Source organism: Arachis ipaensis, chromosome B08, assembly GCF_000816755.2.
Source record: "Arachis ipaensis cultivar K30076 chromosome B08, Araip1.1, whole genome shotgun sequence".
NCBI classification, from domain to species: domain Eukaryota; kingdom Viridiplantae; phylum Streptophyta; class Magnoliopsida; order Fabales; family Fabaceae; genus Arachis; species Arachis ipaensis.
In genome coordinates this window covers 11,161,785-11,185,941 of record NC_029792.2, presented here as the reverse complement: position 1 = coordinate 11,185,941, position 24,157 = coordinate 11,161,785, and the positions used below count along the sequence as shown (strand labels likewise).

The following is a 24,157-nucleotide window of genomic DNA, read 5'->3' as shown; positions in this document are numbered from 1 at the left end:
AAAAAATTGAAAAAAAAGTTAATATTTTCATGTATTATATATAATATTTTAAATAAATTATATTTTCGAAATATTTTGACGAAAAATTATTTTATATAATAATATCTTTAACAAAATTAATTAATTAATAAATTTTGAATATAATAATCTAATTATTTGTCAAATAATATAAAATAAAATTTTAATTATTTTATATTTTTATGTTACAGTTTAAAATTTTATTTTAATAAAATTTTTTAATATCATAAAAATTTCTTACATAATAATTAATCTTATTGAATAAAGAATACTCATATTTTTGTATTTATATGTTTTATATTTAATTATTTAAGAATAAAAGATTCTGCTACTATTTAAAGTATTGTGTATTAAAGTATTGTCATTTAAAGCATTTATTTATGTACTAGGATATTCTGTATTTATTAGAGTCCATCAATGCTCTTCTTTTATATTAGCCTTTGATTTTTATCTAATCAAATCTAATGGTCTATATAAATATGGCACATCCAATAAACACATAATGGTTATACTCATTTTAGACATATTCTAATTTTGGCAAGAGATAAAAAAATATAATTAAGAAAAAGTATCATTATATTTATTTTTTGTTTTAAAATATCAAATCAATAAAAGCTGAATAATCTAAGAGCTCTTACGCATATTTGTACAATTGTACGTACATTTTTACTCTTAATTATTTATCTAAAAAATAGTTATATCATAACTTTTGAAGGAACAGGGGGATACACGTTATACCATGATTTTGAATCAGAAGAGATCTTAAGAAATGATAGATTTATTCACTCTATCAATAACCGAGGGAAGGTTCTCTTTTTTTAATTTTAGGGTACTCCGGGAAACAGATCCAGTGGAGACGGGATGGGGCTTGTAGCTCAGAGGATTAGAGCACGTGGCTACGAACCACGGTGTCGGTGGGGCAGGCTCGGACACATTGAGTACATCCTATACATGTATCATAAATCCTTACTGAATGTGACATTGGATTTGGATCTATAATTTTTTTTAACACCAAAAATGAAAAATTTTCGATCTAGTAAACTCGTAAAATAATTCTTCTGTTTTGTGTAGTGATGGATCCAAAAAATTTATATTAAAAAGCAAAAATAATACACATTATAATCAAAAGATATATTAATCCAAATTTAAAAAAAATAAATAAAAGTGCACATTAATTATTCGAATACAAAAAAAATTAAATATTACATTAATCACTAACTTTCTTCTCTTCAAATCTTGAATGTATTTTTCTTCTTGTTTTTATATTTTGAAAATATTAAAATAATTATTTTATTATCAACTTGATTGAATGTCTCTCTTTTTAAATATGTAACCAAACAATTATTCAACCACTCATCTCTCATTCGATTACGAAGTCGACTCTTTATGATATTCATAGCAGAAAATGTTCTTTCAACTGATATCATTGCCACAAATAGAATCAAAGCTAATTTCAACAGAAAAAATATCAATGGATAAATAATATAATTTTTTGTCTCAACTTATTTTTGAGATAGTCCACCGATTTCATTTATATTAGAGAATTCATTATCAAGACGCCTATTCAGTATAAAATTTTTAAGTTGACTATCAAGTGCCAAAAGTTGAGTAGAAGAGAATTCATATGGATAAAATTCAGTTAGACGAATCAACTTCTTCTTATCAAATGCAAAAAATGAGTCACTTGGATTCAAACAAGCTATACAAAGAAGTAACTCGAAAATAATTCAACTTGAAGTTGTCTATCTACCACTTGATAAACAACCATTTGCTCTTTAATAGAAATGTCTCGAGTTTCATCAACTAAAACAGCAAATACATCATCTCCAAGATTATCAATAATAATTTTAGTAGTTTCACTTGCAGCAGCTCTAATGATATCTTTTTGAATCTTAGGTGCTACTAGTTTAAGATTCTCACGAGCATTTTTAAAAATACAATCAATCTCTATATTATGTTGAGCAAGAAAGTCAAGAAGCTCCAAAAAATTTTCTTGATTGTTTGAATTGTGCAATTCATCATCACCACGAAAAGTCAATCCTTGTCGCAATAAGAACCTAATGCACTCAATTGTTGCTGTTAAGTGAGTTTGGTAATCTCTTTTAGCTTGGTCATGCTTTTGAAAAACAACTTCAATATGTTACTTTTGCTTCACGAGTGCTTCGCATTTTTTTCGAGTTTGATTATGAGCACTATCATGATTTTCAACATGTGTTTGTAATCACTCATTCTTTTTCTAATTTAAAAAGTCCTCTTTTACAAAAGCATCACCACTCGCACCATTAGGTTTCATAAGATATCAATAGAGACAAAAGACAACATCTTTTGAAATACTATATTCCAACCAATTGTCAAATTTATCAAACCAATCAGCATTAAATCTACAGAAAAAGTCCCAAAATATGTTTGGAAAAAATCATGTTCTCTTGCTTGACAAGAACTTTTTTGCAAATAAGCTCGTAAAAACTTCATCTCCACCATTTGGATTATAATTTAAAATTTTGGGTCATTGTCTAGGATCCAGGCTTTCCACATTGGATTCTAAGAACTTCTTTTTCTTAGAAGAGACTAATGGAGTGACTTCAGATTCTAGTGGTAGCTTTTTTTTGAAATATTTTTTCATTACCAGGTCTCAGTTTATTCAACAACTCGATCGTTGGAGTTATCGTATTATTAGTCTGGGTTTTCTCTTTTTAACGATAGGTATTCTGTCAGGAGCAGTATGGGCTAATGAGGCATGGGGATCATATTGGAATTGGGATCCCAAGGAAACTTGGGCCTTTATTACTTGGACCATATTTGCGATTTATTTACATACTCGAAAAAATACGAAATTAGAAAGTGTAAATTCTTCAATAGCGGCCTCTCTGGGCTTTCTTATAATTTGGATATGTTATTTAGGAATCAATCTATTAGGTATAGGATTACACAGTTATGGTTCATTTACATCTAATTGAATTGAATTTAATTAAGGAAAAAACCTCTGGCAAATACAAATAAAGAAAGCATAAGTATATATACATCCTAAGAGATAAGTATATATACATATCTAATATACTAATATATAAAATATATAAGAAATTTTAGTATATATTCGATATTCTATTTATATATAATATATTTGATATGAATATAGAAAGAATAAAGAAAAAATGGAATTGTCGAGAACCCTTTAAATCAAGTAGTAATGTAATGATTCAAGGGGTTCTCACAAACAACAAACATATTTACATATAATTAATTCCAATTTTGTTATGTGGTTTATTTCTCTTTTTTTGGGGGGTTGTATTAATTTTCATTAAAAAAATTTAGAAAAAATTTGATAGAATGGCTTCAACCTTGTCAACCGAGAATGAGAAAATAAAATCTGGATAAATACCAATACCTATTACGGGTATAAGGATAGAAATCGAAATAAATAATTCTCGCGGACCAGAATCAAAAAAATACGAGTTTGGTGTATTAAAAAGCTTGTATCCATAGAACATCTGCCGTAACATGGATAATGAATAAATAGGAGTTAATATAATTCCAATTGTGTTTAAAAAAATTATTAGTATTTTTGTCATTAAAAGATATTTTTGACTGGTTAGTATTCCAAAAAAAATCATCAATTCTGCAACAAAACCGCTCATGCCTGGCAATGCAAGAGAAGCCATTGATAAGATACTGAAAACTGTGAATATTTTGGGCATTGGGATAGCCATTCCACCCATTTGGTCAAGATAAAGAAGACGTAGTCTATCATAACCTGTTCCCGCCAAGAAAAAAAGCGCAGCACCAATAAATCCATGAGAGATAATTTGTAAAATGGCCCCGTTGAGCCCCGTATCACTTATAGAACCAATTCCAATAATTATGAAACCCATATGAGATACCGAGGAATAAGCTATTCTTTTCTTTAAATTACGTTGACCAAGAGATGTTGAAGCTGCATAGATTATTTGAATTGAACCTAATAACATTAACCAGGGGGAAAATATGGAATGAGCGTGAGGTAATAATTCCATATTAATTCGAACCAATCCATATGCGCCCATTTTTAATAAGATTCCGGCTAAAAGCATACAAGTGCTGTAATGTGCCTCTCCGTGGGTGTCCGGTAACCATGTATGTAAGGGTATAATCGGCAATTTTACAGCAAAAGTAAAAAGAAATCCCATATAAAATATTATTTCGAGCACCCCAGGATACGATTGATTAGTTAATGTTTCAAAATTTAATGTCGGTTCATTAGAACTATATAAACCGATACCTAGAATTCCCATTAATAAAAAAATAGAGCTTCCCGCAGTGTATAAAATAAACTTTGTAGCTGAATACAAACGTTTCTTTCCCCCCCACATGGATAAAAGTATATAAACTGGAATTAATTCCAATTCCCACATGATGAAAAAAAGTAAAATGTCTTGACAAGAAAAAGGTCCTATTTGACCGCTGTACATTGCTAGCATCAGGAAATGGAATAATCGGGATTCTCGAGTAACCGGTTGAGCCGCTAAAGTAGCTATAGTGGTAATAAATCCCGTCAATAAAATGGGTCCTATAGAGAGTCCATCTATTCCGAATCTCCAGTAAAAATCAAAAAAATTAATCCATTTATAATTTTCTGTCAGTTGGATTAATGGATCATCCAATTGGAAATGATAACAAAATGCATAGGCTGTTATCAGCAGATCGATTAAACATATGCAAATTGTATACCACTTAATTACCTTATTTCCTCGATGAGGAAATAAGAATATTAAGGAACCCCCGGCTATTGGTAAAAGTACAACTATTGTTAACCAAGGAAAATAATTCGTGATAAAAATAAGATACACTTGGGCTAGAAAAACCCGCGCTCAAAATAGAAAGATATTTCTATTATCTTTCTATTTTGAGCGCAGATTTTTGCCAGTAAAAAACGTATTCTCGTGGTGTTTGTTTTTTGAAAAAAAGAAAGGGGCGGTCTCAATAAGCTAGACCCATGCTTCGAGTTGTTTCATGCCACAAATAAACTCGAACACTTAAGAAATCTGTAGGACAGGCGGATTCACACCTCTTACAACCGACACAGTCCTCCGTTCTTGGGGCAGAAGCTATTTGCTTAGCTTTACACCCGTCCCAAGGTATCATTTCTAATACATCGGTGGGGCAGGCTCGGACACATTGAGTACATCCTATACATGTATCATAAATCTTTACTGAATGTGACATTGGATTTGGATCTATAATTTTTTTTAACACCAAAAATGAAAAATTTTCGATCTAGTAAACTCGTAAAATAATTCTTCTGTTTTGTGTAGTGATGGATCCAAAAAATTTATATTAAAAAGCAAAAATAATACACATTATAATCAAAAGATATATTAATCCAAATTTAAAAAAAATAAATAAAAGTGCACATTAATTATTCGAATACAAAAAAAATTAAATATTACATTAATCACTAACTTTCTTCTCTTCAAATCTTGAATGTATTTTTCTTCTTGTTTTTATATTTTGAAAATATTAAAATAATTATTTTATTATCAACTTGATTGAATGTCTCTCTTTTTAAATATGTAACCAAACAATTATTCAACCACTCATCTCTCATTCGATTACGAAGTCGACTCTTTATGATATTCATAGCAGAAAATGTTCTTTCAACTGATATCATTGCCACAAATAGAATCAAAGCTAATTTCAACAGAAAAAATATCAATGGATAAATAATATAATTTTTTGTCTCAACTTATTTTTGAGATAGTCCACCGATTTCATTTATATTAGAGAATTCATTATCAAGACGCCTATTCAGTATAAAATTTTTAAGTTGACTATCAAGTGCCAAAAGTTGAGTAGAAGAGAATTCATATGGATAAAATTCAGTTAGACGAATCAACTTCTTCTTATCAAATGCAAAAAATGAGTCACTTGGATTCAAACAAGCTATACAAAGAAGTAACTCGAAAATAATTCAACTTGAAGTTGTCTATCTACCACTTGATAAACAACCATTTGCTCTTTAATAGAAATGTCTCGAGTTTCATCAACTAAAACAGCAAATACATCATCTCCAAGATTATCAATAATAATTTTAGTAGTTTCACTTGCAGCAGCTCTAATGATATCTTTTTGAATCTTAGGTGCTACTAGTTTAAGATTCTCACGAGCATTTTTAAAAATACAATCAATCTCTATATTATGTTGAGCAAGAAAGTCAAGAAGCTCCAAAAAATTTTCTTGATTGTTTGAATTGTGCAATTCATCATCACCACGAAAAGTCAATCCTTGTCGCAATAAGAACCTAATGCACTCAATTGTTGCTGTTAAGTGAGTTTGGTAATCTCTTTTAGCTTGGTCATGCTTTTGAAAAACAACTTCAATATGTTACTTTTGCTTCACGAGTGCTTCGCATTTTTTTCGAGTTTGATTATGAGCACTATCATGATTTTCATTTGTAATTTGTAATCACTCATTCTTTTTCTAATTTAAAAAGTCCTCTTTTACAAAAGCATCACCACTCGCACCATTAGGTTTCATAAATAGAGACAAGAGACAAAAGACAACATCTTTTGAAATACTATATTCCAACCAATTGTCAAATTTATCAAACCAATCAGCATTAAATCTACAGAAAAAGTCCCAAAATATGTTTGGAAAAAATCATGTTCTCTTGCTTGACAAGAACTTTTTTGCAAATAAGCTCGTAAAAACTTCATCTCCACCATTTGGATTATAATTTAAAATTTTGGGTCATTGTCTAGGATCCAGGCTTTCCACATTGGATTCTAAGAACTTCTTTTTCTTAGAAGAGACTAATGGAGTGACTTCAGATTCTAGTGGTAGCTTTTTTTTGAAATATTTTTTCATTACAATTTCTAAAAATAAAAAATATATATTCTAAATTAATAAATTGATCAATTCACTTTAAAAATTTATATGCAACATAATTACATATAATAAAATAATAAATAAATAAATAATAAAGATTACTAAATTGAGAATAAAATAAAATATATAAATTCATGAAAAGAATAAAAAATTATATTAATACCTAAACTATAATTGCTTGAATTAAAATTTACAATTAAAAACATCAAAAAGAGAAACAATGAAATTGTAAGATACATAGAGTCATAGAGAGCTATATAAAAAAATAGAAAATTTAAAATTTATCTTTTGATGAAGAGAAGATGACCACTAGACAATGAATAAAAAAAGAAGGTTGAAAATATGAAACTACGAAGAGGGTTTAAGAGAATAAAGGAATGACGACTGAAATTTGAGAATGGGAGAAGACTAAGAGCCCGTTTGGGAAGTTTTAAAAGTTACTTTTTTGAGCTTTTGATTTATGAAAAGTAGTAGTATTAATATTTGGTGTAATTTTCAAAACTAAATTGTATCTTTCTAAGAAACTATTTAAGTGCTTATGAAGAAGTTAAAAACAAGAGTAAATGTCATTTCCGGTCCCTAACCATTTACTCGATAAACTTTGCACCCCTAATAAATATAAAAACTCAAATCGGTCCCTATCTACTTTAATATATGTACGTTTCAGTCCCTGCAACCGGTTTCGAATAGGTCACTTACTGATGTGTCAGTAACTTGTCCCTACAATAACGAAGAAGATGGCCAAGCAAGTGACTGACACGTCAGCAAGTGACCTGTTCGGAACCGATTGCAAGGACTGAAACGTACATATATCAAAGTAGATAGGGAACGATTTGGGTTTTTATATTTGTTAGGGGTGCGAAGTCCATCGAAAAAATAGTTAGGAACCGGAAATGACATTTACTCTAAAAACAATGATTTCTCTCATAATAAAAAGCTTTTTATCACATTTCTTTAAAATAAATACTTTTAGAACTAAAAAATCAAACACAAAATAACTTATTTATAAGCTACTTTTAATATAAACATTTATTATTTAAGCTATTTTTTTAAAAGGAGCTTAATTAAGCTATTTATCCAAACTGGATCTAAATTTGATTAAGTTAACTAATAGTCAAAATGATAGAAGGATAAAATGGATTTAAAACTTTAAATAATTGGGATTAGTTTATATATAGTGGAGTCATTTAAAATTTAAAATAGAGGCATATTATATATATATATATTTTAAAAAAAAATTGAAATGAGAGTGGGGCAAGTGCCCCCATTGCACTATGTAGGTCTGTGCCAGATTTTGTTTGAATTTTGATTTCGACTTTGACATCATATGTCAATTAAGTTTGTATCAAGAGTATATATATCTTCTCAAAAAATTCAACCGAAGAACCTATTGATAGATGCTCGACACAGTGGCAACCGGTTTCGAATAGGTCACTTACTGATGTGTCAGTAACTTGTCCCTACAATAACGAAGAAGATGGCCAAGCAAGTGACTGACACGTCAGCAAGTGACCTGTTCGGAACCGATTGCAAGGACTGAAACGTACATATATCAAAGTAGATAGGGAACGATTTGGGTTTTTATATTTGTTAGGGGTGCGAAGTCCATCGAAAAAATAGTTAGGAACCGGAAATGACATTTACTCTAAAAACAATGATTTCTCTCATAATAAAAAGCTTTTTATCACATTTCTTTAAAATAAATACTTTTAGAACTAAAAAATCAAACACAAAATAACTTATTTATAAGCTACTTTTAATATAAACATTTATTATTTAAGCTATTTTTTTAAAAGGAGCTTAATTAAGCTATTTATCCAAACTGGATCTAAATTTGATTAAGTTAACTAATAGTCAAAATGATAGAAGGATAAAATGGATTTAAAACTTTAAATAATTGGGATTAGTTTATATATAGTGGAGTCATTTAAAATTTAAAATAGAGGCACATTATATATATATATATTTTAAAAAAAAATTGAAATGAGAGTGGGGCAAGTGCCCCCATTGCACTATGTAGGTCTGTGCCAGATTTTGTTTGAATTTTGATTTCGACTTTGACATCATATGTCAATTAAGTTTGTATCAAGAGTATATATATCTTCTCAAAAAATTCAACCGAAGAACCTATTGATAGATGCTCGACACAGTGAAATAAAAATAATTAAATTGTATTAACAATGGAAAAGTTTACAAACAAAAAATGTTTCAAAAACTTTGAGAGAATTAGATTACGTTCTGATTGAAATGAAATTTAAAACTGAAATGCTGGAAAATAAATGAATTAAAGACTAGGAACTGAAAAGAAAATGATCTTGCCTGGGAAATAGATCGGCTTCAATTTCTCGGAATCGACCGAGCTATAGGCTGCAAGGTGGAGCGTCCGTCTCTTAAAATCCGAGCTTCTTGTGTTTGTTGTTTGTGTGAGAGCACAAGCAATACAAAGAGGAGGAGGGGGGAATGCACCTGCAAAGGCACTCCAATGCTTAAGTCAGTATAGTGTCAAGTTCAAAAATGTTCTTCAAAAAGATACTTTACCTTTCTTTTATAGATATTTCTTCGTCTGTTACATTCTGGGTGATAAATTGTCGGTTTCGTAACCGATTTTATCATACCGTTTGAGACGTCGGTTATGATAAGAGTATTGATGTCACCGAGTTATAGCTCATAAGAACCGAGCAATAACGAAAAATGACGAGTTATGGTGACTGCCAATAACGGTTATGAGGCCGAGTTATAGCTCGTATTAATGGTGACCATATCAAAAATTAAAATTATTTCTGATTTTTTTTATTAATATCATTTTCAACGTTACAAAACGTTATAAAATTATCATTTTTTTAATTCTTAGACTAAAATACCCTTCTTCGTCATCCTTCTCCTCATCTTCAGAGAGAGAGAGAGGGGGTTATTGTTGCTGGGACGACCTTGCTACCGTTGCACCCTTTCTCGCCAGCAAAGCCTTCTTCTTCCAGAGAGAGAGAGGGTTATTGTTGCTGGGACGACCTTGCTACCGTTGCACCCTTTCTCGCCAGCAAAGCCTTCTTCTTCCTCTTCTTCTTCTTGCTGACAATAGATGTGGTGGAGATGGTGGAAGAGAGATGATAATAAAGGATATTTTGGTCCAAGAATTAGGAAAATGATGATTTTATAACGTTTTGTAACGTTGAGGATAATATTAATAAAAAAAGGTCGGAGACGATTTTGATTTTGACCCAAGACGTTAGAGACAAAAAAAATACTTAACCCTAAGAATTATTTTTATTTTGTTAACGACAAAAATATCTCTCAAATATTAGAAACGCTACTAAAATACTCAATTGTAAAAAAAAATCTATTACAGTAGTAGAATAGGCTAAGGTGTCAAATAAATTCTGTTATACTGCTTCTCTTCCTTTTTTTTTTCTCTTTCATTCTCCCTCACTCCTTCACTCCCCAAAGTAACTTCAACAACAATAACAAACAATATCAGAGTCACTTTTTCCCTCTCCTAAATCTTCCCAGAGTAGCCGCGAGAACAACAGATCTCAATTACTATTTCGAAATTGCAACAATGACAACATTATCTTCTTTTTCATTGAAGTCGCTGCAACAACAACATTCTAACAAAGAAACAGAAAACTGTCACCACCTTTAACCACCTCTCTTCTCCTATTTTGTCACCACTTCCACACATACAAATCCGAAATTCCCATTTTCATTCCTATTAACCCCAAAATCCACAAAATTGAAGAAATAAACACTATAAGAAAAACGCTGAGTACCGTCAAATTTATCATCGAAAAAACAAATAAAATTTGACAGTGATTTAATTACCATTGAAAACAATTAGAAGGTATAAACCTCACCGGTAAATATTTACCGATGAAATTTTTTCGTCCAACGGTGATTACCGTCGGATTTTGCGATGGATTATCAGCTTGGAAAACTAATTGGTTACGGCGAATTTTTTCGAGGTATTGTTGGCGCCAAAAAATGTTATTTCGCGTACTATTACCATCGGATTATTCCTACGATAACTCTGACAGTAATGTCATTTTTTTTCAATTTGAAATAAATTGTCAATTTTAATTTTAAATTTTTTCACACAATTAGTGGTCCATCATAAATAATGAAAAAAATTTATTTAAAATAAATAATACAATGTTCAAATAAATTAAAAGTCTGGTATATCAAATAAATACAATGAAACAATAAAATGAACAACTAATAACTACAGATCCAGGTAGTCGTCGTCGTCGGTCCCGTGGCTCTGAGTCGGCGCCGCAGAAGGTGGTGATGTCCATCTGCCACCAGCAAGGTCAATGTTAGTAGCGTGCATTTGGGTCTAGTACACCTCCATCTGAGCCTCCATATGTTGCATTCACTCCAGCCTGAGCACATCTGTAGACGTCACGCTGTTGAGAATCTCCTGATACCTCTCTCGATAATCGTTAAGCTCTTGAGCCTGCAGTCTCAAATCCATGCCTTCCTCAGACTCGACGGCTTGACTGGTGGTGAAGTCTGACGATGGCTTCAATGTGGATGTGCGGAGGCTGCTGGCGAAAAACGACCACATCCTATATAAGCGGTTCTTGTAGCGCTGGGGCGGTCTCTCGCCAAATCACATCGGGATCGACGACTACAACTGTAGAGCCATCGGCGGCATCCTCCCCACCTTACTGAGACTGCTAAGTCGCGGTCTCTAGTCTCTGTGTGTAGGATTCCTGTATAATTGACACAAGTTATTGTGATTAGTATGATAGATATATAGTTAATCTCTAATAATTTTATAGCAGAACATAATCAGATGTATATTTACTCACATAATGATTCTGAGACCACTGATAAGCAAATGCCTCTTTGTTCTCCTTTAGCATGTGGGTGTATTTGAACGTCTCTGCCAACGTCACTCGTGATCCAACAATTTCGACTACATATGTTACATTAAAACAATGTGATAAAGATGTCTAGTAATGATATGCAGAAGAATATAACTAAGTTATTAACAAAATTAAAGTCACTTTACATACCTGCCTGACCTTCGTCTTCATGAAGGTCACTGAGCCACCAGTATATTTGGATGACCTAACCGAGACACTATTAGCTCTGTTAGTGAAACATCGATGCCGAAAACCCTCATCGGTCTCCCAATGAACAAATAGAGCCTTCTTTATGTCTGGTTAGAGCCACTGCGAACATCATTCAGCATCTACTGGAGCCGTCGACCCATTCTATGGTCGAATATCTTCCGGATAGTCAGATCATGCTCTACATCCCACTTAAAGTGCAACTGCAACAAAAAACTTCAAAATTAGTTAAGAAAGATAGAAGATATAAAGTAGTTAAAAAGGTTTGAACATAAAAAAATATTAATTATCACCCATTTCTGAAACCATCGCTCCTTGGTCTCAGCGGGATCTTCATGTAGCTGGGCCAGGGGTGGTCGTACATCAACTTGATGATGTTGGTCAACTCCTGAGTACATACGTTGTTGTTCAGCGCAAACCTACAACCCACAAACAAGAATCAACCTAAATCCACTAAATAGGAATAAACTTTCAGGCACTTTCAGCAACAACCATAATCATTGAAATAGAAAACACCAAACAAGCAACCAAATCAACCTAAATCCACTAGACATGAATCAATTATCAAGAACTTTCAGAAAAAAAAGTTAATCATAATCATTGAAACTTAAAAACACTAGCCAGGTAACCAAATCAACCTGAATTCACTAAACAGGAATCAATTTTCAGAAACTTTCAGCAACAACCATAATCATTGAAACAGAAAATACTAAATAGGCAACCAAATCAACCTAAATACACTAAACAGGAATCAATTTTCAGGAACTTTTAGCAATAACTATAATCATAGAAACAGGAAACACTAAACATGCAACCAAATCAACCTAAATCCGCTAAATAGGAATCAATTTTCAGAAACTTTCAGCAATAACCATAATCATTGAAACAAGAAACACTAAACAGGCAACCAAATTAACCTAAATCCACTAGTCAAGAATCAATTATTAGGAACTTTCAGAAACAAAGTTAATCATAATCATTGAAATTGAAAAACACTAACCAGTATTCAAACATAAATCGGCTAAACCAGAATCAATTTTTAGTCACTTTCAGCGATAACCATAAATAGGAAATACATGAGACTCAACTTGATACTTACCCCGTGTCGCCATCAGGCCAAATCTTCAACCATACGATGGGAGGTGGTGGTGGTGGGGCATCAGCTGCTGCCTTACTATCGTGGATGGACTCCGGAGCCGTGGCATCCATCATTGGAGGCGGCGTCAATGTGGATGCGAGCTGCTGAGCGATAGGGGGCAGTGTCGTCACCCTAGACAGTGGCACGTAGTTGAGGTTAAAGACCATGATGAACGGCTGTTCCGCTAAATCCACAACCTGTGGCATCACCAAGGTGCTCAGAGTAGAGGGAGAGGAGCCAAAAGTCCTGGGGGGTACCTGAAGAAACCCTCCCTCTACCCCGACCACGGCTATGGCAACGACCAGTAGCCTGATCCGTAGCACCTCTACCTATCGACATGTCTGCAAATATCAAATTATCAAATAATTTCAGTAATAATTTCTCGGTAAAACAGTCATCAATGCAGCAATAACACAATTAGACAAAAAAAAAACATAGTTCAAATAAAAAATCTTGAATGCAGGGTGCAGAAAGTAATGAAGAAGAAGGGAGGAAGGTGACGTCACTATGTTGTTGCTGGCGCTAGAGGAGGCGGTTATGAGCCGCCAGAGTAGGGAGTTGGACTACGGTTGCCCTATTCTGCTTGGTCCTATCTTAGAGAGGAAAGGGCGAGCTGGAGGCTATGGGCTGAAAAAGGCGAAAGGAGAAGGAGGAAAGGACCATTGTGGCACTGAGAGGGGGGAAGAAGGAGAAGAAGGAGGCGACGGTGGGGGTTGACGGCGACGGAGAGGGGAAGGCAACGGCAGTGGCCTTGGCGGTGGCAGCAGAGGATGGTGACAGTAGCTGGAATGCAAGAGTGGGACGGGGGATGGTGGTGATGATGGTGAGGGTTCGAATGAGGGGGAAGGGGTTTGTGATTTGAATTTACGCCACTTTTACCATCGAAATTTTCCGACGATAAACCACTGTGAGTCACTAAAACACATCATTTCACTAAATTAAGTTATCCGACGGTAAACCCGATGGTAAAGAACGCACCAATTTAATTTATATTCCCTCCTAAAATTACCGGCGGATTTACCATCGGAAAATAGAATCTGCGAGTAATTAAAAAACCTTGTGAATTCAACATGATTATTGCCGATAATTCCGACGGTAAATTCGCTGCTACTCTATGACACTAAATCCGACGGTACTCAACTTTTTTCTTGTAGTGAGAGAACTATGACATTATTTTTAAAATTGATTCTCATCACTGCTCACAACTAGAAAATTACTTATTAGAGATGGATTTACAGACAGATTTAGTCTTCTTTACAGACGAATTTTTGGTTACCGATGAAATTACCGACAGATTTTGTCCCTCTATAAAAACCTCATCAAAAATTACTTACTGACTGATTTTTTCCGTCGGTAATTTACCGACAGAATTTTTCCCGTTACCGACAGAATTTTCCTAGGTAATGGTCCCCTGTTTCGCTAAAAAATCGTCAGATTTTTTGACAGATTTTCTGTCAATAAGTTATTGACAGATTTTTTCCGTTATCAACAGATTTTTCCTCGGTAATCGTCACTTCTATTTCGCTTAAACCATCCAATTTTCTGACAGATTTTTCGTTGGTAACTAGCATCAATTTTTTCGACAGATTTTCCATCGGTAATCAGAGCCTTGGAAAGCATTTCCAAACTCTGAATACAGACAAAAAATCCGTCTGTAAATCCATCAGTAAGGTAAAACATAATTTTTTTAGATTTTTTCATTGCAAAATAAACTTATTTTCATATAAAATAAGTATAAATTTAATGAATACAAATTTTCATCTAACTTGTATTTGAACATTTATAATATTTTAAAAAATAAACAAGTTCATCGTATTATGAAACTAAAAGAAAAATACTATAAACAAGCAAGTCAATATAATTCAAAACATAAACAAAGTGTATTGATACAACCATACTAAAATTATCAACTATAGTCCTCAGAGTCATCTTCATCCCCATTATCATTATAGTCCTCATCCAAAGAGATTGAAGGTGGCGGTGGTAGTAGAACAGAAGTGAAACTATTTGACGCTCTAACCTTCTTGTAATAGCTAACATAAGCCTCATTCCATCTCTTCTGTTTCGGCTTTTTCTTCTTGGCATTTCCAATTGTCCGTTCTAACTTTTCAACTTCTTTTGAGTCTTTTCCAAAAAAGTCAAGCGTGTATCTAACAACTTACTAATATGCTCATCTGTCTGTTGAGTAACACGTTAAAAAATCTCTTCATTGAGATTATAAATCTGTTCTCGCAAATCAGGAACAAAATTTTGATTTGTAGATGCTCTTCTAGATACAGAGTTGGCAAAAGTGGTTCCAGACTTGATAGAGCTAGAAAAGAATGCCCTTTTTTCGTAAACTCGATTCTTCTTTTGCCTACCACACACTTTCTCCCAAATCAAGTCTTTATCAATTGGTGGTAGCTTGATAAACCATAATTTTGTGGTTTATCTTGTGCTTAATTTGGAAAATTTTATCACATTTTCCTCACATTTATTCAATGAAATAGTATAGTTTTATAATTCTCCCTTAATTTGTGTTTAAGTGTAAAAATATGCTTTTTAGGCCTTTAAATTGCTAGTTTTAATTCACCTTTGATTCCACTAGATGGCTTGATGTGTTTGTTAGTGAATTCAGGTTGAAAAGGCTAGGAATGGATCAAAGGAGTGAAGAGAAAAGCATGCAAAGTGGAGAATTCATGGAAAATCAAGAATTTGGAGTGCATTTATTGACGCGCACGCGTGGATATGAAGTCGCATGGTGACGCGTACGCGTGACATGACGCGTACGCATGGAAAGTAAAATGCCAAGCAACGCGTACGCGTAACCCATGCGTATGCGTCGTAGCTTGCACGTGACCTCATTAAAGTGAAAACGCTGGGGGCAATTTCTGAGTTTATCAGGCCCAAATCCAACTGATTCCAGAGACTATTTCATGTAGAATTGAAGATTGGACAAGGGAGGAGCACTTAGAATAGTTATGATGAGCCTTTACTTAGTTTTCTAGAGAGAGAAGCTCCCTCTTCTCTCTAGAATTAGGTTTAGGTTAAATTCTCTTAGATATAGGGTTAAATTCTTGCTTCCATCTTATTTTCCTTACAATTTCTAGTTCTATTATCTTGATTCTCCTATTTCCTCTTGTTAATTTCTCAATTTGGTTATTCTTATGTTGTGATGAACTCTTGTCAATTTCAATTTCCTTTAATGCAATTTGAGGTATTTCATGTTCAATGTTGTTTAATTGAGTTATTGTTATTGTTTCCTTACAATTGGGTAGTAGTAGATTTTACTAGTTTCTTGCAATTTATGGTGCTTTTCTTTTATGCCTTCCAAGTGTTTGACAAAATGTTTGGTAGGATGTTAGAGTAGTTTTTGAGCATTCTTGGTTTGGAAAGAGAAATTGGACAATTTTGAGTCATTAATACCCAACTCATGTTGGTGATCTAGGGTTATTAGTTAATATTGTTTCTATTGACTCTAATCTCTTGCTAATTCAATTAGTAGGTTGATTAGGACTTTTGGATTGAGGTTAACTAGTCTTGTTTGACTTTTTCTCATGTGAAGATAATTTTGTACCTTCTTCTACTGTTAAGAGATGACTAAATGAGATAAACTCTTGATAATTATTGTATGATCATTAATGACTATGATAGAAAGCTTAACTCTCAACTCTTGCCATGAATGTCTCTCTTTATTAATTACTTTCTTTAATTGCTTGCTTGGTTTATTTTCTTGTCCTTTCATCAATCAAACCCCCCCCCTTTGATACCATAACCGATAATACGCATACCTCACTGCAACTCCTTGAGAAGACGACCCGAGGTTTAAATACTTCGGTTTATTTTTATTGGGGTTTGTACTTGTGACAAACAATTTAAATTTGATTGAGGATTATTTGTTGGTTTGGAACTATGCTTACAACGAGTTTCCTTTTCTATTATGAGAAATTTCTAGACCGACGATAATTTTAACATCATAGCTCCATTCCCTATGATTAAGCTTCGGCATGTTGGGCCTAAACTTCTGCCAACTTTTTTATAAACTTCTCCTGTTACACAATAATTATATCAATTATATAAACCAAGTTTCAATCCAGCATGAGATAAATCATAAGCATGTATATTCCTATGCATACATCAAATAAAACTGTTACATACTGCAAAGTTGCTGAAAAAAAAATTGCATCAACCACATTGATCCCAAATATAAGAGAGGTAGCATACTATATAATTTAGATCCTGAATGACCCACATGCAACCACATTATTCAACAACCATTCCATCATCAGCTTTTTCTTTTTAACACATAATTTACTTGTTAGCTTTATACACTCAATTAGTCCAAAAGTAAGTTTATTCAATGATCCTCGTTACTTATTAGTTCAATTCCACTTTACTTTCTTAACAAATCAAAACATAGTATAGTTTGTTGCCTGCAGAATTATTGCAATAACAAAAAGCTTGCTAACTAAGAAAGAAAAAACTTCATCCCATAAAATTAATGATAATAAGAAAATGCGGTGTAAATTAAAGCAGTTCTTCAACACCCTAGCTAACCCAAACCAGTTCACAATCTCTATGAAACAATACTCAAGCAGTCCTAAAGTATACTTATCTCCCACCTACCCTTCACTTCACATTACAGCATTGTCACTTGTACCTAAAAGCGTTTGCCTTTATGATATTGCCTCACAAATCATTTAACCCATGTAAACTAGATAGGATTTTTTATCTATGAACCCTTGCTAAACAAGTCAACAAAAAGGTAAACAATGAACACAGTATTAACTGAATAGCAGACCTTAATGATTGGTACTGGCACTACAAAGTCTTAATTAACTGCATGTTAGCTTAAATCTCACAGAATTGATCGAATGATTTACTAATTACTAGCTTAAAGGCTCATTTTTTTTCTATTTTTAGATAAATTACTATAAATGCAACACTGTGATGTAATAATGTGTGGAACGACATAGACATAAACAACGATGATAAATTGAAATTGGTCCCATGTTTTAATGATCATACCTACTATCTCAACGTATAATGACTACTATACATACTTGTCTTCATATGTTTGCTGTTACTATATATCTAAGAATCATAGCTAGCTATAACATATATCCATTCCTGACCCAAAATTTTTAGGCTGTGTTTGTTTACAGAGACAGGACACTGAGACAGGGACACGGAGATACATTATAGACACTGGTTTAACATTTATATAACATTTTAATTAATTAATGATTTAACATTTATACTATATCTCACATGAGTGTCTTGAAAGTGTTTGTCCACCCATTTAGACATGTCACTTTTAAGTGTGTGAATTTTTTTGAAGACTTCCTCGTAGGTTGGCGTACGGCCTAACTGCTTCTTCTATTTCACATAAAACACAAAATAAGAAAAATTTTACATAAATAGATGTCTATTAAATAAGATCTAAAGCCACTTAAATTATACTACCATCCTCTCTATAGTTGAGCTCAGTGGAATAGAACCACCGCAATTGAAAGAACCACCTAAGAGTGATGCTCGATTCTCCCTTGCTTTTTTCCTTATATTTTTTCATTTCTCATCTATTTTCCGGTATCTTTTCAACACCTTTTTCTAAGAAGGAATTAGTCATTCGTGAATTGTATCCACACCTTTACGAATATCCGACATCATTTGGCTAAATCACTTATTTGTCTTATACTTGAAAGCCCTCCAAAAAAAACCCTTCATCATCATCATCAATAAGAAAGTGGCTCTGCATATAAAAAAGATACTATGATATAAGAAAATAATCTTGTTGGTAATAATATTTAAGACAAGAAAATAACTTATTTTTTTCTTAGAATAATTTATATGATTTGTATAATATATTTGTTACTTTTACCTTTCACTCCTTAAACCAAAGCTTCTTTGTCGGAAGAGGGACATCCCCAAATTTTTTGTACAGTTTATCATACCGTTTCTTGATAATCTCTGTAATCTTCTGAGAACCAGGAGAGAAAGATAACCAACTGATAATTTTATAAAGAATTGACAAGTTAAGAAACTAAAAAAAGTAATTATTTCTCTAATTCAAACAATCAAATTTTACCTTATTTTTCCATCTGGAACCAATCTTTCTTTTGTGACACCATTAGGAACCGATGCAGTCTCTAATGGAAGAGATGTACTAGAGCTTCCAATTATCTCTAAATCAACTAATAGACTGAAATTGCGAGACAGAAGAGGAATCAAAATTGGAGGAGGGGGTGGGGAGGGGGACCCATACATCCTAGAGTAGGCGAACTTGGTGGAGGAGGACCTGTGTAGCCTGGATTAGGCACCATCAAATACGATTGCTGGGTAAGTGGTCCTGACTGAAAATTTGGCACAACTGAAGTCCCAAAAGAGGTAGAGGTGGTGGTAATAGCGGCTGCGGCAGTGGTGCAAGAACTTTTATGACCCTTGACACCTTTACCCTTGACCCGAGGAGCCATGACCTACATGTACATTTTAAAGATTAACCCCATTAAAAAAATATACAATAATATACAATATACGTTCAAACAACACAAGTTAAAACAATATTAAAGACAAGTCAAATATTAAAAATAGTTACCCTATTAAAAATCGATATCATCATCAAAGTCTACAACATCATCATATTCATTTTGATTAGCCCCAGAACTAGATCTAATGGATAATTCGATAATGCGGTCCTCTCCAAATGGAGACTTAAGACTGATAGGAGGCTCAGTGTCAGAAATTCTAGAAGGATTGCTCTCACCTACTTGGTAAGCTACATCATCCTCATCCTCATCCTTGTCTACATATACATGATTGGTTTCAAATCGACCTCTTAGTTTAGTGTTTACAACAACATGCCACATAGAATTGTAATTTCCAAGATAAGGCAAGAAGTTAACTTGTTTAGCTTTTTGGGCAACAATGAAAGAATTATAGTGGCGATATTTTTTGCTATGGTTGACTTCAGTTATTTTTTAGTCATTATGAATACGTTCCATTTGGACGACTTGGATCATACAATTGACATTTGAACAAAACAACTCGATTAGAGTCACCACCAATGTATTTAAACTCGAGTATATCTTCTAATACTCCAAACCTATCACTTTCTTCATTGCCTACATCACCTTTGACAGACACACCAGTGTTATCGATTTTTTTCTTTTTGTCCTTGCAAGAGTATGAAATTGTATATCTATTTACTTTATAAATTGGATAACTTTTTGCTTTGTTTGAAGGACTCCAAGAAAGTGATTGCAAATCAGAGTCAACAATTTCATTGCGTTAATTTTGAACCTAGTTAAAAACATGGAACAAGCTGTTTAATAAAAGATATATGATTACTATGTAATGCATTCTTTACATAAATGATATGAATCTATGCACTTATGATGAGCGGATAATTTATACGCTTTTTGGCATTATTTTTAGGTAGTTTTTAGTATATTGTATTCACTTTTTATTATATTTTTATTAGTTTTTATTCAAAATTCACATTTCTGGACTTTACTATGAGTTTGTGTGTTTTTCTGGCTGAAATTGAGGGACCTGAGCAAAAAAAAAAATCTGATTCAGAGGCTGAAAAGGACCGCAGATGCTGTTGGATTCTGACCTCCCTGCACTCGAAATGGATTTTCTGGAGCTACAGAAGCCCAATTGGCACGCTCTCAATTGCGTTGGAAAGTAGACATCCTGAGCTTTCCAGAAATATATAATAGTCCATACTTTGCCTGAGTTGAGATCACGCAAACTGGCGTTTAACGCCAAGTTTCTACCATATTCTGGCGTTAAACGCCAGAACTGGCATAAAAGTTGGAGTTAAACGCCCAAACTGGCACAAAAGCTGGAGTTTAACTCCAAGATCTACACATAGAAGCTTCAATGCTCAGCCCAAGCGCACACCAAGTGGGCCCCGGAAGTGGATTTCTGCACTATCTATCTTAGTTTACCCATTTTCTGTAAACCTAGGTTATTAGTTTAGTATAAAACCTACTTTTAGAGATTTATTTTGTACCTCATGAAATTTTACATCAGAATTTGTATCTTCTACAACATGAGTCTCTAAATCCCATGGTTGGGGGTGAGGAGCTCTGCTGTGTCTCAATGGATTAATGCAATTACTACTGTTTTTCATTCAATCACGCTTGTTTCTATTCTAAGATATTCACTCGCACTTCAACATGATGAATGTGATGATCCGTGACACTCATCACCATTCTCAACCTATGAACGCGTTCCTGACAACCACTTCCGTTCTACCTTAGATTGAGTGTGTATCTTTTTGGTTCCTAGTTCACGAGTTTGATTGCCTCTCCTGACAACAGAGCATTCAAATCTATGAGATCAGAGTCTTCGTGGTATAAGCTAGAATCAATTGGCAGCATTCTTGAGATCCAGAAAGTCTAAACCATGTCTGTGGTATTTCGAGTAGGATCCGGGAAGGGATGACTGTGACAAGCTTCAAACTCACAAATGTTGGGCGCAGTGACAGTGTGCAAAAGGATCAATGGATCTTATTCCAACACTAGTGAGAACCGACAGATGATTAGCCCTACGAAACCCGTAGCTGGACCATTTTCACTGAGAGGACGGATGGTAGCCATTGACAACGGTGATCCACCAACATACAGCTTTCCATGGAAGGAGCCCTGTGATAAACCCATATTTCATGAGTTATTTTGTGCTTAGTTTGAGTGATTTATTCAATCCTTTACCCACTTATTCATATTAATTGTATGGTTTTACTTTCCCTTCCTTATTATGTGATGTATGTGAAAAACATGTTTCCTAAGCTTTAAAATTAATTATTTTAATTACCTTTATTTCCATTCGATGCCGTGATTAGTGTGTTGAGTAGTTTCAGATTTTCTAAGGCAGAATGACTTAAAGGATGGAAAAGGAAACGTACAAGAATGGAAGGAAAGTGCAAAATGGAGTTTTGAAGAAACTGGCATCCACGCGATCGCATGGACGACGCGATCGCGTGCCAAGAGCGAAGAAGCAGCGACGCGGCCGCATGACTGACGCGACTGCGCGACTTGAGCGAGTCGCATTCGACGCGGACGTGTGACCGACGCGACCGCGCCACAAGGAAAACTCCAGATGACGCGACCGCGTGACAGAGGCCACGTATCAGAATTTACAGAATACGCCTCCAGCGATTTCTGAAGCCCTTTTTGGCCCAGATCCAAGTACAGACAGCACAGACTAGAGGTTATAAAGTGTGGGAATGCATCCATTCAAGGAGAGCTCGCATTTTTTATTATTTTCAATGATTTAGATTTAATTTTGAGAGAGGTTCTCTCCTCTCTCTCTTAGGATTTAGGACTTCTCTTAGTTTTTAAGAGTGACTCTCGATCCAGGTTTAATGTTCCTTCGTTTTAAGCTTCCCTTTCACTTTTATTTATTTATTCCAGCACTTGAGTTGATTATTTACTTTTATAATTTAATTTATGAATTATTCCATGTTACAGATTATTATTTGAATTAATGATATTTGAGGTATTTCAGTTTATGATTGCTTCCTTTTAATTTCTGTTACTATTGGCTCCCATCTAAGGATATTTTTATTCCAGTAATTTACTTTTTTTTTCCTTCTGGTCTTGGTTAAGAAATCAGTAACTCAACAGTTATTAAACTCAGCATAATTGATAATCGTTATCTTGCTAATTGAACTGAACTTCAATAATCCCAACTTTTTCTTAGGAAATAAATAGGATTTGAAGGTCAAACTAATTAGTCCCTTGACTTTCCTTTCTTTAAAGGTTGACTAAGTGGAATTAAGATTCAACTTTCATTATTGTTGAGAAGGATAACTAATTTGGACTTCTAATTTCTCTTACCTTGCCAAAAGTTGCTTTACAGTTATTATTTATTTTAATTGCCATTTAATTCACTCGTCATTAAATTACTTATTCCTCATTCTTGAAACCCCGAATTTACAATCTCCATAGCCAATAATAAGAACACACCTCCTTGCAGTTCCTTGAGAAGACGACACGAGGTTTGAATACTCGGTTATCAATTTTTAAGGGGTTTGTTACTTGTGACACCCAAATCGTTTGTATGAAAGGAATTTTGTTGGTTTAGAAGCTATACTTGCAACGGGATTTTATTCTGAATTCTAGACCACGCAAAAGTTCTCTCATCAAAATGGCGTCGTTGCCGGGGATCTGCTAACATGTGCCTTATTATTGGTTATTGTAAATATTTTTCTTTTGCTTGTTTATTTATTTTTATTTTTCCTTTTTAATTTTATTTACTACCATAAACTCTCACCCCTCTCGCTTTGAGTTTGGTTCTAACTTTGTTGAAGGAAATAGAAGTTATAGTAGGAATGTGCATCAAGGTCAGCAGGAATATGCATCAAGGTCAGACCAATCAAGGATGGATAGAGCCAAGAGGATCTAATCAACCCTTTAGACAACAACACCCTCCGAGATATCATGGACAAGGACCATTCTACAATGCATACCCAGCTGAAAGATATGGTGGACAACCTTGTAACTACCAACAAGCCCCACCCCGTGCCTATAGGCCATCCTTTCAACATAACCTCAAACCACCACACTCACAAGCTTCTCTTCACCATTCGCCACCATATGATCCTTCCTTACCCCAGTACCAATCCAATCACCACCACTTTCCTATGTATCATGTCCAAATTTGGCACCCCGAGAATCAGAGGTTCGCCTCAAGGAAACAGTAAATAAACTTCAAACAACCATTCGACAACTGGAGCAAGCAGTAATTCAATGGGTTTCTAGGCGCTCAAATATACAAGGATCAGCCGCAGCCCCATGTGGACAGTCTAATGAAGAGCGTAGCATGAAGGAGATACCAGAAACTCCAGTGGAAAAGACAGAGAATGAATTCGTACTAGAACAAGTAGAAGAAGCTGTCATTGTTCAAGAAGAAGAGTTGGTTGAAGATCTAGGAGACACTGAACCTCCATGGGAATCCAGAGCTAAGGAGAACTCCGTCGAGGACGATACAGTTGATGCTAAGGAGGATAGTATGCAATCCCCAAGGCAAGTCGTTTATGAATAATCAGACAGAATAATCCAAGAAGCAAATTCCCTTGATGATG

At 33.9% G+C, this 24,157-nt stretch overlaps 1 protein-coding gene and 1 long non-coding RNA gene across 2 annotated transcripts in view; one reads left to right on the top strand and one right to left on the bottom strand.

Moving 5' to 3' along the window:
• LOC107613185 overlaps positions 1–1,053 on the top strand; it is a 28,859-nt gene extending 27,806 nt beyond the window's left edge. The window contains exon 10 of the mRNA XM_021108878.1: positions 847–1,053. Within this exon, the coding sequence (XP_020964537.1) occupies positions 847–892 (46 nt within the window). The 3' untranslated portion in view covers positions 893–1,053. The remainder of the gene's footprint in view (positions 1–846) is intronic.
• LOC107612525 lies at positions 19,089–21,293 on the bottom strand. The gene is made up of 3 exons (XR_002351541.1): positions 21,282–21,293; positions 20,564–20,567; positions 19,089–19,181 (listed from the first exon to the last, which is right to left on the bottom strand). It is a non-coding gene; the product is annotated as an uncharacterized LOC107612525 (long non-coding RNA).